This window comes from Hemiscyllium ocellatum, chromosome 4 (genome assembly GCF_020745735.1).
Source record: "Hemiscyllium ocellatum isolate sHemOce1 chromosome 4, sHemOce1.pat.X.cur, whole genome shotgun sequence".
NCBI classification, from domain to species: Eukaryota; Metazoa; Chordata; class Chondrichthyes; order Orectolobiformes; family Hemiscylliidae; genus Hemiscyllium; species Hemiscyllium ocellatum.
The window spans coordinates 51,136,829-51,149,651 of NC_083404.1; the positions used below are offsets into that span (position 1 = coordinate 51,136,829).

The 12,823-nt window shown below is 42.0% G+C and overlaps 1 protein-coding gene across 1 annotated transcript in view; it reads right to left on the reverse strand.

Moving 5' to 3' along the window:
- The window catches only part of LOC132815198 (collagen alpha-1(XXI) chain-like), a 114,287-nt gene that overhangs the window by 16,528 nt on the left and 84,936 nt on the right, over positions 1–12,823 (reverse strand). The window contains exon 15 of the mRNA XM_060824013.1: positions 5,361–5,414. Within this exon, the coding sequence (XP_060679996.1) occupies positions 5,361–5,414 (54 nt within the window). The remainder of the gene's footprint in view (positions 1–5,360; positions 5,415–12,823) is intronic.

The following is a 12,823-nucleotide window of genomic DNA, read 5'->3' on the forward strand; positions in this document are numbered from 1 at the left end:
ATACATAAGCCTTGGTGAGATGTGTATGGAAAAGTTAGTTAAGGCCCTCAAGTGAGAGGGAGAAGATGGTGACAGTTACTCTGGCAGAATGCAGAAGTTCTCTTCCGACAGTACCATGCGTTGCTTTTGACCCATGGCACAGCACTAATCTGACCAGCCATCTTGGTGCAGGTTGGCTGTGTATGATTGTGTGACCTCTTTTGCTGGTCAGCAGAATAAAACACTGTCACTTCTTCACCACCCAGCATCCACCAGCAGCCCCAGGACCCTGTTGGCAAAGTGAGGTGCCAGCTTCCTTTTCTGTGATGTGCCCTCAAGCAACACAGAGGAAGGACCAATTCCAATCTGAAATGGTGTGTCGCTGGTGCAAGTGGCCTGAATGCTTGAATTTCCTGACATTAGTGACAGTTCCACCTTTCCTGCAGTGTTTCCAAGAGAAGGGGAGTGCAGAGGCTGGATGTAAAATGAATAAGGCAAAGAGTGAAAGATTACACGAGAAAGGTTATTGATGGACTGGGTGCCATGCATCGCACTTGTCAGCACACTAATACAAAATCTGGAAGTTCAGTCCATCATTCGGCATGCAAACATCCTCTGTTGCAAAGTATACCAACTGATCACAGGCTAGCTGAAGAATTACAAGTTGGATCCGTACACTCCACAGGCCGCTATGTATTTGAATTCTCTTAGGTTAAAAACTAGGCGAGGAATACCTGCTCTCCTCACTTGTAGTAGTGGCATGACAGTTTGGGAATCTCATGGTTAAACAGAGCTCCTGCAATCGTCAATGCTAAGAGATGAGGAGAGGAAGTTTTAAACTGACTACATTAATGTATTTCTGGCAAGATTACCTTTGCTATACATATCATTTACATTGCATTTACTTCACATTATAATCTTCTGGGTGTTACATTTGTAATTTAACTCGAAAAACATTCTGGAATACTGCTTTATGACAGGCTTAGTCAAAAAGGTAAATTCAAATCACCGCACTAAACTTACTCATTTTACTAAATATTTAATAAAAGCCTCTTTAACAGAGTTTGGTTTATTATTAAACTGGATATTAATTGATTAAAAATTCAATTAGCTCTGTAATATGTAATGTAGCTCATTAAATGATGTTTTACACCCACCGCTAATCATACTGTATTCTAAATTAAACCACATATGCATGATTTTTTTTAAAAAATCTACTATTTTCCAGTTTCAGGGGAAACCAGAACAGAATGAGATTCATTGTAAGTGTGGAAAAGCAGAGTCAAACTTAAGGTGTAGGGTTGGGAAAAGAAAAAGTTCTACAAGATAAAAAGGGATTAGGCCTTCAGTAATCAGGCAGAAAATCTAGTGAAGTGATCCACCTGAGTACACAGAAGTAGAAACTCAAACAAGATGGACAAATTGGAAAATAGACTTATTGCCAAATGGTAAGGTTGAGTACTCTTATCAAATAATAGAGTTCTGTGGAAAACTAAAGAGATCAAATCTAAGAAGGAACTTAAAAAGCACTCATTATACTTCTGAAGCTAATGAAATCTCTGATAATAAGAAATCTAGAAAGTGATGTAGAGATGTTCACAGTGGCATTAGAAGAGCTAAAAGGGAAATTGTAAATTTTCAGCAGAAAATGTTTAATGAAATAGGAATTGTTTTATTTGCTTCAAAAAAGGGTTGCAGTACTTATTGATGAATCGCAGGGTGTGATGGACTGCAGTCTAGACTGTTAAAGAAGTCAAGGAGGAGCAAGTAGAGGCTATCACTATTTTTATATAGTATACATTAAAGTAATGGAGATTTTGGGACAATGTTATCATATCCCTCTCTCTAGATGGGTGCGTTTGAGTCCTGCACCAGAACTTATTGACCATGGAGGATATCTTTGTAAAGCAACCAATTGATTATCAGCCTTTAAACTTCCCAATATACTCAAAGATAGATGGTAAAAGGAAGACGGCTTTATGGTCAACTATCCTGCAGAAAGCAATGACAAATCATTGCAAGATTTTGCCCGTAAGTACGTACCAATCCAATAGAAATCCATAGCCCAATGCTTAGAAAAGAGTACAGTAGAAACGACCGACAATAAAGTAGGAAGTTGTGGTATGCAACTGGGAACTACTGATATCCAAAAATGTAGAAGAGGCTGAACTGGGTAACAACTGATCTTGAATACCAGCAATGGGAAAGCCCTTGAAAGGTAACTTTCACTGTGTAATTTAGGCTATGGGGAGCAAGTATGCATTTTGATCATTCCAAGGCACTGCTATGGACTCACTTCCATCTTAATACATACGAATTATTTAAAATTTTCTGCTGCCCCTTAACAGAATGGACTTGAAATCAATATTGTCTTGTGGAAAACACAACAACTGTGCACATTGAGCTGCTACAAACAGCAATGAGATGATGACTGGGTCATCTATTTTTGTGATGCTATTTGAGAGAAAGATATTGGCCTTGGCACCTGGGGTAACTCTCCTGTTCTGCTTTGAAATAATGGCATGGCATTTTTTTCCCCCTATCCTCCTAAGGTGTGGAGAGGCCTCAGTTTAATGGCTTATCAGTTTCACTGTCGGTACTGCACTGGAATAGCAGTTTGGATTCTTGTGCTCCAAGACCTGGAGTGGTACTTGAAGCTACAACCTCGTGAGTCTGAGATGAGAGTGTTACCAGTTGAGCTAGAGTTGACTCAAAGAAGACAATCTTGCCATATGAGCACTCTATCACCATTGAAGAGACTATGAAGAGATACAATACGGATTACTGAGATTAGGGAGGGTTTTGATGGAACGAATAAGTAAAGATTATTTCCTCTGTTTGGAGGAGGTCAATGATAAGAACTTGTTGATTTAAAATTATTGTTCAAATTGACAAGGTGTGTCAGAGAGAGAAAAAAATATTTGCAGAAAGTGCTGTTGGAGTACAAATGGTGTATTACAACATTGGAAAAGACATTAAATGAAGGTCCTATTTACCTTCTGATGTGGACGTATAAGATCCCATATGGCCATTACTTCAAAGCAGAATATGAGAAATCTTCCTTTAGTCTTTATCAATATACATAGAGTCATAGAGTCTTTCCACCAACAACTTAAAATAGATTATTTCAGCATGACCTCACATTTGTTTATGGGAGTTTGCTGTGTACAATATGGCTGCTGTGTTTCTGACATAATAGCAGTGACTGAAATTCAAAAAGGTCCTTGCTGTAATAAAAGCAAAATACTGTGCAGACATTGGAGATCTGAAACTAACACAGAAAACGCCAAAGAAACTCAGCTGGTCCAGTAGCACCTATGGAGAGAGAAACCGCTTTAATATTTTGAGTTGGATATGACTCTACCCTGAAATCTCTTCATTGTAAAATGTTTTACGACAGCCTTAAGATCATTGGGATATTATATAAATTGAACATGGAACAATACAGTGCAGAACAGGCCCTTCAGCCCTCAATGTTGCACCAACCTGTGAATGAATTTAAGCCCATCCCCCTACACTATCCCATCATCATCCAAGGATTGGTTAAATCTCACTAATGTTGCTGAGAAATTCAAATACTTTGCTCTCAGGGAACACTGCCAAATGAGTGACTGAGGCAGACACCATTACATCTATTAAAAATAATGAATAAATATTAAAATCAGAGGATGATACAGGGCACAGGGAGAGTACCAGTTGAGAGCTGCTTAAACATGATTGATTAAACAGCTTGATTGTGTGTGTGTGTATATATATATATATATATATTTTGCATAGCAGAGAGATGAAAGGTGTAAAGAGATTGGTGGGAATGTGAAGTAATCAGATCAGCCATGATCTTATTGAGTAAGTTTTAAGGGCCTATTCCTACTCCAAACTCATACATTCATACGTATATTATCCCAGGGTATTTCACAGGAGCAACTTAAATTAAGTTTGACACCTAACCAGACAAGGACACATGCAACTTTTAGCAATTGTTTTTAAGGGGGAACATGAGACAGAAAAATGGAGAGAAAGAAGGAAGAAATTCTAGAACTTAGGACCTTGTCAACTGAAGGCACTGCCACATACTGAGTAGTGATTAAATTAGGGATGTGCAAGAGTCATGAATTAGATGAATGTAGTTGGGAGTTGGAGGGAATTACAGAGATAGTGAGAGGTGAGGCCATGAAGTGAATTGGAAACAAAGATAGGAATTTTAAAATTGAGGTACTGCCCTATTACGAGCCAGTGAGCAGACAAATGTTGGGTGAATGGGACTTGGGGTGTGTTAGAACGGACGTATAAGAGTTTTGGGTGTTATCATGCCTGCCTTCATGTTGTAGTCTTCTATTTTATATAATAAAATATAGCACAGGAACAGGCCCTTCACCGATTCCCAATCTTTATTGAGACCCACTACTTATTGCTCATATGTAGTTTCTATCCCTCTGTTCACCTCAAGTACATGTATCTATCAAGATACACGTTAAATGTTGTTAATGTGCCTGCTTCCATCACCTTCACTGACAGTGCGTTCCAGACACCCACCATCCTCTGTGTGAAACATTTTCCCCGCACATCTCCCCTAAACCTTCCCCCTCTCACCTTGAACCTGTGCCCTCTTGTAGTTGCCCTACCACCCTGGGAAAAAGCTTCTAACTATCCACCCTATCTATGCCTCTCATAATTCTGTAGACCTCTTACCAGGTTGCCCCTTAGCCTCTGCCTTTTCAATCTAAGTTTAGCCGACCTCTCCTCATAACTAAAATCCTCCAGACCTGGCACCATCCTGGTAAACCTTCTCAACACCCTCTCCATAGCATCTACATCCTTTTTGTAGTGTTGTGTTCAGAGCTGTGCATAATATTCCAAATGCGGCCTAACCATAGTTTTATACAGCTAACATAACTTTTGTATTCGAAGCTCAGGAAAATGAAGGCAAGCTTTTAATGGTTACTTTTAAAACCACTGTCAGCAATCGCATTTAAACTGAGAAGTGTTGTCTTCCAAAAACTGAATGTATAAGCACTTTTTTTTATTTATATACTACACATAACCCATTAAAATTGACCTGAATCAGTACGAGGAATGTCATTTAGCATTATTCTCACTGTCTGCTCTTAAGATAATATCACATGAAATATCTAATGCTGCTGATCACATGGATTTGAACTATAGGAAATAATTTATTGGAACTGTTTCAATAATTATATATAAGAATAATATGAATAAATAAATAATGAGTACTTTCCAATTCTTTCAAACACATAGATCCAAACTTAGGTTTGCAACATCATCATGAATGTTAAAAGAAACCTACAATTTAAAGAATTATAATTACACAAAATTTGATGTCAAATGCATTAATTTGCACTTGAAATTAGAATACTACTCACAGCTGAGCCGGAATGCCCTGGAAGACCTGGTAGTCCGGGTGCACCAATGTCTCCCTAAACAAACATCAAACAATAACATGAAAAGGTAAGCTATAAAGAAGCAAAGCACCCCACCAACCTTCAGATAAATCACATCATCCGCTGACATTTCAGCCACCTAGAAGTAGACCCCACCACCGGTGATATATTTCCCTCCCCACCCCTATCCACTTTCCGTAAAGACCGTTCCCTCCACGATTACCTGGTCAGGTCCATGCCCCCCACCAATCTACCCTCACCTCCCGGCACCTTCTCCTGTCACCACAGGAATTGGAAAACCTGGGCCCACACTCCCCCCTCACCTCCGTCCAAGGCCCCAAAGGAACCTTCCATATCCATCAAAGTTTTATCTGCACTTCCACACGTTATTTATTGTATCTGTTGCTCCCAATGCGGTCTTCTCTATACTGGTGAGACCGGATGCCTTATTGCAGAGCACTTCAGAGAACATCTCCGGGACACCTGCACCAATCAGCCCCACCGCCCCTTGGCTGAACATTTCAACTTCCCCTCCCACTCTGCCGAGGACTTGCAGGTCCTGGGCCTCCTCCATCGCCAATCCCTCACCAGCTGACACCTGGAGGAAGAACGCCTCATCTTCTGCCTCGGGACCCTTCAACCCCAGGGCATCAATGTGGACTTCACCAGTTTCCTCATTTTCCCTCTCCCCCACTTTACCCCAGTTCCAACCTTCCAGCTCAGCACCATCCTCATGACCTGTCCATCTATCAATCTTCCTTCCCATCCATCCACTCCTCTATCCTCTCCGACCTATCACCTTTACCCCTACCTCCATCCATATATTGCACTCTCAGCTACCTTCTCCCCAACTCCACCCCCCCCCCCCCCCATTTATCTTTTCACCCTTGAGGCTCCCAGCCTCATTCCTGATGAAGGGCACTTGTCTGAAATGTCGATTTTCCTGATCCTCAGATGCTGCCTGACCTGCTGTGCTTTTCCAGCACCTCTCTAATCTTGGCTTCCATTAATCAATATCAATGACCGACAAGTGCTGGCCATGTGAGTGAGGCTCATGTTCCATGAGATAGTTAAAACAAAAACAATAATATATTTATTAATCTCCTGTGATATTTTCAGATGATCAAAGAAAGTGTGGATTTGTAAAGGGCAAATCATGTTTGACAAACCTGACTAACTTTTTTGAAAAGGTAACTAAAGTAGTGTACAAGGGCATGTCTCTTTTCAAGAGCAATTAGATATGGGCAACAAATTTTGAGCTTCCACTTTGGTAAAAGCAGAAGTTCTGTTCTGACTAAGGGTTACAACTGAAGTGTGTTTCCTCATTTGGATAAGCCAATAAGATATAGCAGCAGAAGTAGGCTGCTATAAGTAACTTCAAGGTCTCTTTGTTCAGCAACACTCCCTAGGACCTTACCATGAAGTGTATAAGTCCTGCTACGATTTGCTTTCCCAAAATGCAGCACCTCGCATTTATCTGAATTAAACTCCATCTGCCACGTCTCAGCCCATTGGCCCATCTGATCAAGATCCTGTTGTAATCTGAGGGAAGCTTCTTTGCTGCCACAACACCTGCAATTTTTGTGTAATCTGCAAACTTACTAACTATACCTCTTATGCTCACATCCAAATCATTTATATAAATGACGGAAAGCAGTGGACCCAGCACCGATCCTTGTGGCACTCCACTGGTCACAGGCCTCCAGTCTGAAAAACAACCCTCTGCCACCACCCTCTGTCTTCTACCTTCAAGTCAGCTCTGTATCCAAATGGCTAGTTCTCCCTGTATTCCATGAGATCTAACCTTGCTAAACAGTCTCTCATGGGGAACCTTGTCGAACACCTTACTGAAGTCCATACAGATCACATCTACCACTCTGCCCTCATCAATCCTCTATGTTACTTCTTCAAAAGCTCAATCAAGTTTGTGAGACATGATTTCCACTGCACAAAGCCATGTTGACTATCCCTAATCAGCCCTTGCCTTTCCAAATACACATACATCCTGTCCCTCAGGATTCCCTCCAACAACTTGCCCACCACAGACATCAGGCTCACACATCTATTGTTCTCTGGTTTGTCCTTACGCCCTTCTTAAGCAGTGGCACCATGTTTGCCAACCTCCAGTCTTCTGGCACCTCACCTGTGACTATCGATGATACAAATATCTCAGCAAGAGGCCCAGCAATCACTAGCTGCCCACAGAGTTCAAGGTTATACCTGATCAGGTCCTGGGGATATAGCCATTTTTATGTGTTTCAAGACATCCAGCACTTCCTCCTCTGTAATATGGACATTTTTCAAAATGTCACCATCTATTTCACTACATTTTATATCTTCCATGTCCTTTTCCACAGTAAATACTGGTGCAGTATTTAGTATCTCCCATATCTCCTGCAGCTCCACACAAAGGCCACTTTGCTGATATTTGAGGATCAGTGGTGCTGGAAGAGCACAGCAGTTCATTTTTGAGGATCCCTGTTCTCACCCCAGTTACCCTTTTGTCCTTAATAAATTTGTAAAAATCCTTTGGATTCTCCTTAATTCTATTTGCCAAAGCTATCTCATGTCCCCTTTTTGTCCTCCTGATTTCCCTCTTAAGTATACTCCTATTGCCTTTATACTCTTCTGAGGATTCACTCGATCTATCCTGTCTATACCTGACATATATTTCCTTCTTTTCCAAACCCTCAATTTTCTTAGTTATCCAGCATTCCCTATGCCTACCAGCCTTTTCTTTCACCCTAACAGGAAAATACTTTCTCTGGATTCTCATTATCTAATTTCTGAAGGCTTCCCATTTTCCAGCCATCCCTTTACCTGCGAACATTTGTCCCCAATCAGCTTTTGAAAGCTCTTGCCTAATACCGTTAAAATTGATCTTTCTCCAATTTAGAACTTCAATTTTTAGATCTGATCTAATCTTTTTCCAGCATTAATTTAAAACTAACAGAATTATGGTCGCTGGCCCCAAAGTGCTCTCCCCACTGACACCTCAGTCACCTGCCCTGCCTTATTTCCCAAGAGTAGGTCAAGTTTTGCACCTTCTATAGTAGGCACATCCAAATACTGAACCAGAAAATTTTCTTGTATGCACCTAACAAATTCGTCTCCATCTAAACCATTAACATTAAGGCAGTCCCAGTCTATGTTTGGACAGTTAAAATCCCCCACCCTATTATTCTAACAGATAACTGAGATCTCCTTACAAAGTTGGTTCTCAATTCCCCGCTGACTATTAGAGGGTCTATAATACAATCCCAATAAGATGCTCATCCCTTTCTTATTTCTCAGTTCCACCCAAAAAACTTCCCTCCTTCAGTACAGCTGTAATGCCACTCCCCCTCCTCTCTTGCCTCCATTTCTATCCTTCCCTGTAGCATTTGTATCCTGGAACATTAAGCTTCCAGTCCTGCCCATCCCTGAGCCATGTTTCTGTAATTGCTATGATATCCCAGTCCCATGTTCCTAACCATGCCCTGAGTTCATCTGCCTTCCCTGTTAGGCCCCTTGCATTGAAATAAATGCAGTTTCATTGATCAATCTGGCCTTGTTCTCCGCTTTGTTCCTGCCTACCCTGACTGTTTGACTTGCTTCTGTTCTCAACTGTACCAGCCTCAGATTGATCTCTTTCCTCACTATCTCCCCTGGTCCCACCAACAGTCCACCCCCCCACCACCACCCACATCACAACCACCACCCCCCCCTCCCACGACCACCACCACCACCAGTATATTAGTCCCCTTCATCTTCACATTGAAGATATTCTCTATTGACTTGTGTAGCACTGTCATCATACTAAATGGGATAGACTTTGAACAGATTTAACAGCTCAAGACTGGGCATCCATGAGGAACTATGGGCAATCAGCAACAGCAGAATTGTATTATACCAATACAACCTGCAACTTTGTGGTCTGGAAAATCAAGCTGAGGAGTAATCCCAGTTCAACTAAGAATACAGGAGGACACACCAAGTGACTTCACAACCATCAACTCACATCTAATTTCTGCAGTCCTGCCACATCTAGTCATGATTAAACAGTTAAACAACTCACTGGAAGGGGAAGCTCCACAAATATCCCTATCCTCAATGATGTGGAAGCCTGGTAAAAGATAACTTCAGCCAGAAGTGTTGAGTGGATGATCCATTTCGGCTTTCTGCGGTGGTCCCCAGCATCATCGATGTCAGTAATCAGCCAATTTGGTGCACTCCACGTGACATCAAGAAACAGCTGGAAACACTGAATACTGCAAAAGCAATGGGCCTTGACACCATTTTGGCAATAGTACTGAAAACCTGTGCTCCGGAACATGCCATGCTCCTTCCTGCTGTTCTGGTACAGTGACATCTACCCAATAACGTGAAAAATTGCCCAGGTGCATTCTGTACACAAACACAGGGCAAATTCAACCTGGTCAATTGCTGCCCTTCTGGTCTACAGGTGGTCAGCAATAAAATAATGGAGGTGGTCACCAATAATGTGAAAATACTATGGCTTTAAGAGATGCATTTTGTCCTTTCTTTTTATGAAGAAAGGTTGAAACAGAGGTGATGAGTAGTCTGCACAAGCCAATAAACAGCTTGTGAGGCCTTGGGGCATTTTCCAAAAAAAAATTGCAACATTAGAAGCAGCCTGAATGAGTAGGGTCAAGCTTCCCCAGTGCATGTTCTCTCAATCTTCACTCCCCTTCATGACTAGATGACTAGAATAGTGTTACAAAGGACAGATGGTATAGCAACTGGCAATTTGGCACATCCAATCCATGTGGATGTTTCCAATCAGGCTTCTTCTCCTCTTTCGTCATTTAAATTTACCACTGTAGCCTTGCATTTGATTCTCCCTCATATGTCTCACTTGCTTCCCCTCCCTCTTTCACCTCCTCCAAGTTGTTGGGTAAAGATGTTCCTTCTGCAATCACTATTGGATTTTCTGAAGCTATTATTTTTGTTTTATTTTATTTATTTTTGTTTTGGCTAAGTGCAAGCAGTACCAAGTTTTTTTTGGAGAGTTTTTCACCACAATGATATATGTCACTTATCGTACCAAACTCACCTTATTAACTACTTACCCAGCCTCTGCAACATTCTTCTTGTCCAATTCTATTCCTATCTTACTAAGCATTGATCCTAGAATAACTTGCCACTCAGCAGATAGCGACCAAAAGGCAGCCCATTCCTGATATCTTTAAAATGGCTGCTGTGTACATGGACAAGTGTTGGTACTCCAGCGTTGCCTTTCACTGTCAACCAAATGGCACAGTCGCCACAAAATCACGCTGCCCATGGCACAGAGCTCATGGATGAGACTCCCTTGAACGTACAATGTCATTCTCTCACCAGCCCATAGCGTTAACCTGTCCTTAGCTGCGTCACGTCCAAACACCCTCTGAAGTATCACTACCCTGTCCCCAATGCTCACTGTGGTCCCACACCTTTTCATTGGCTAGTAGGGGAGCATCAGATACAGACAAGCAATCAGACAATTCCAAACATGAACTTTTATTTACAGCCAGCAAAAGGGGACACAAAACAAACTAAATAGAGACTGCAGTTCACACTGTACAAAGCAAATTAAATGTTGGCATCAAGAGTATTGTACAGTCCATGATGGTCTGCTGCACCCAATTCTTATCTATTAGAATCAGCCTCCCCGGTAGTATCACCACACCCTCCCCAGTATCATCATCCTTCTCCTCGGAAAACTACTCCGTTTCCCCAGTTCCTCAATGACTGCTTTTACAGGTCACTCTTGCACTTTCCTCAATGCAAGTTGTCCCAGGATTCTATTCATGCCAGGCCTGTGACTGAGTTTATCGAGCAGCTCCTAGGCATGACTGAGTGGACCCCTGAGCGATATCCTTGCAGCTTCCTACCTGATGAAATACGATTCCCATGAATGCTTGTGATGGCTCAAGAGGACTGGCCATTTCCCAATCCCCAGACAGTTATTGGATAAATTCCTTAACCGTGACTAGCCCGAGTGGATAGCTGGGTGCGGCTAATCCCTTAGATGTGCTAATGACTGATACTCCTGGGGACGTGCCCCTCCTTCACTGAACTGAGGACTAACCTCTATCAATATCAAAAGCATGGCTATTGGTTGAATAAATGTGCAGTGTTACTGTCCAGGCAGCTAGCACATGTTGTAGGTTAACATCTCAGTCTGCTGTACAGAAATACATCATCCAAGCCCCAGGAAATCCCTACTGACAAACATAACAAGCTGTCAGTATGAGTGACTATCCAAAAGAGCTTGCCTGTAGGAAAGGACTGATTAGTCTTTATCTCTGGTTGAAGGATCAAAACCTTAATAGACATAGTAAAGCAAGGTAAGCCTGCAAGCATACAGGTCAGTGTGAGATTAGGGTCCATTCCTGAGAGGCAGCTTGATCCAACTGTGACCTGGGTGTCTGTTCATGCTGCAATCTTGCAACGCTAGAAGCTAGTGCTACTTGTAATACACGACTGCCCTTTCAAAGTGCCCTGCAGGTGGATTGGAGAAGTGCCATGAGGATTCTAAGGGGGTTGTCAAATCACATATGCCAATGTCTGTGGCCATCTCATATCCATGGACCATGTCCTGAGATGGCGTTCGTTGCTGACTGACACTGAGGCTCCACACAGCCAGCGGTGAACAGAAATCGCTAGGTATCTGCTCTGGCTTCAGTGTCGAGAATTCTCAATGTCTAGCTTTCTGCAGCTTTTTAGTCAGTATTAAGCTGAATATTAATGAGGTGGATTGCACAATTAATAAACTATAATCCCCCTTAATTGCAGCTTGCTGCAGCCTAATGAGAATCTTGCCTTGGCTCATGACAGACATTTAAACGTTAGAGCAAGCTGCTTCGCCTTCCTGATGTTGAGGTAAGCCTTGGTGGACCTTTCGGGTAATTCTGTCACAAATCTCACCATAGTCCACATTGTTCAGGCCCCTTTAAGATTCCACCATTGCTAATTATCATGCATCGACAGCCTCTGGTTAGGATGCGCCCCAAAAGAGGACGCATTCTCTCTGTATCCATTCAAACAAAGCCTTTCATTATGTGTACATCTCTACAACTCTATGCTGAAGACTGCTATTAGGTGACTCTTCAGTCTACTTTTCCAACAGAGTTTCAGCGAAACTACAACTAAGCATGAATAAAGTTTTATATTTGGTTTCTCTTTTGATTGACTGCCATGCCTTCAAATTTGAGGTAATTGTTCTGCTCGCTGCTGCTAACAATGCAATTTCATATTTTGATGTAAACCACAGCAATTGGCGGTACCATTGAGCAAGGGAGCCAAACAGGTCATTATAGAATCCTTACAGTGTGAAAGCAGGTCATTCGGCTCATTGAGTCCACACCAATCCTCCGAAGATGAGTCCACCTCCCTGTAACTCTGCATTCCCCATACACACCCCTGGAAACTAGGGGGCAATTTAGCATGACCAATCCACC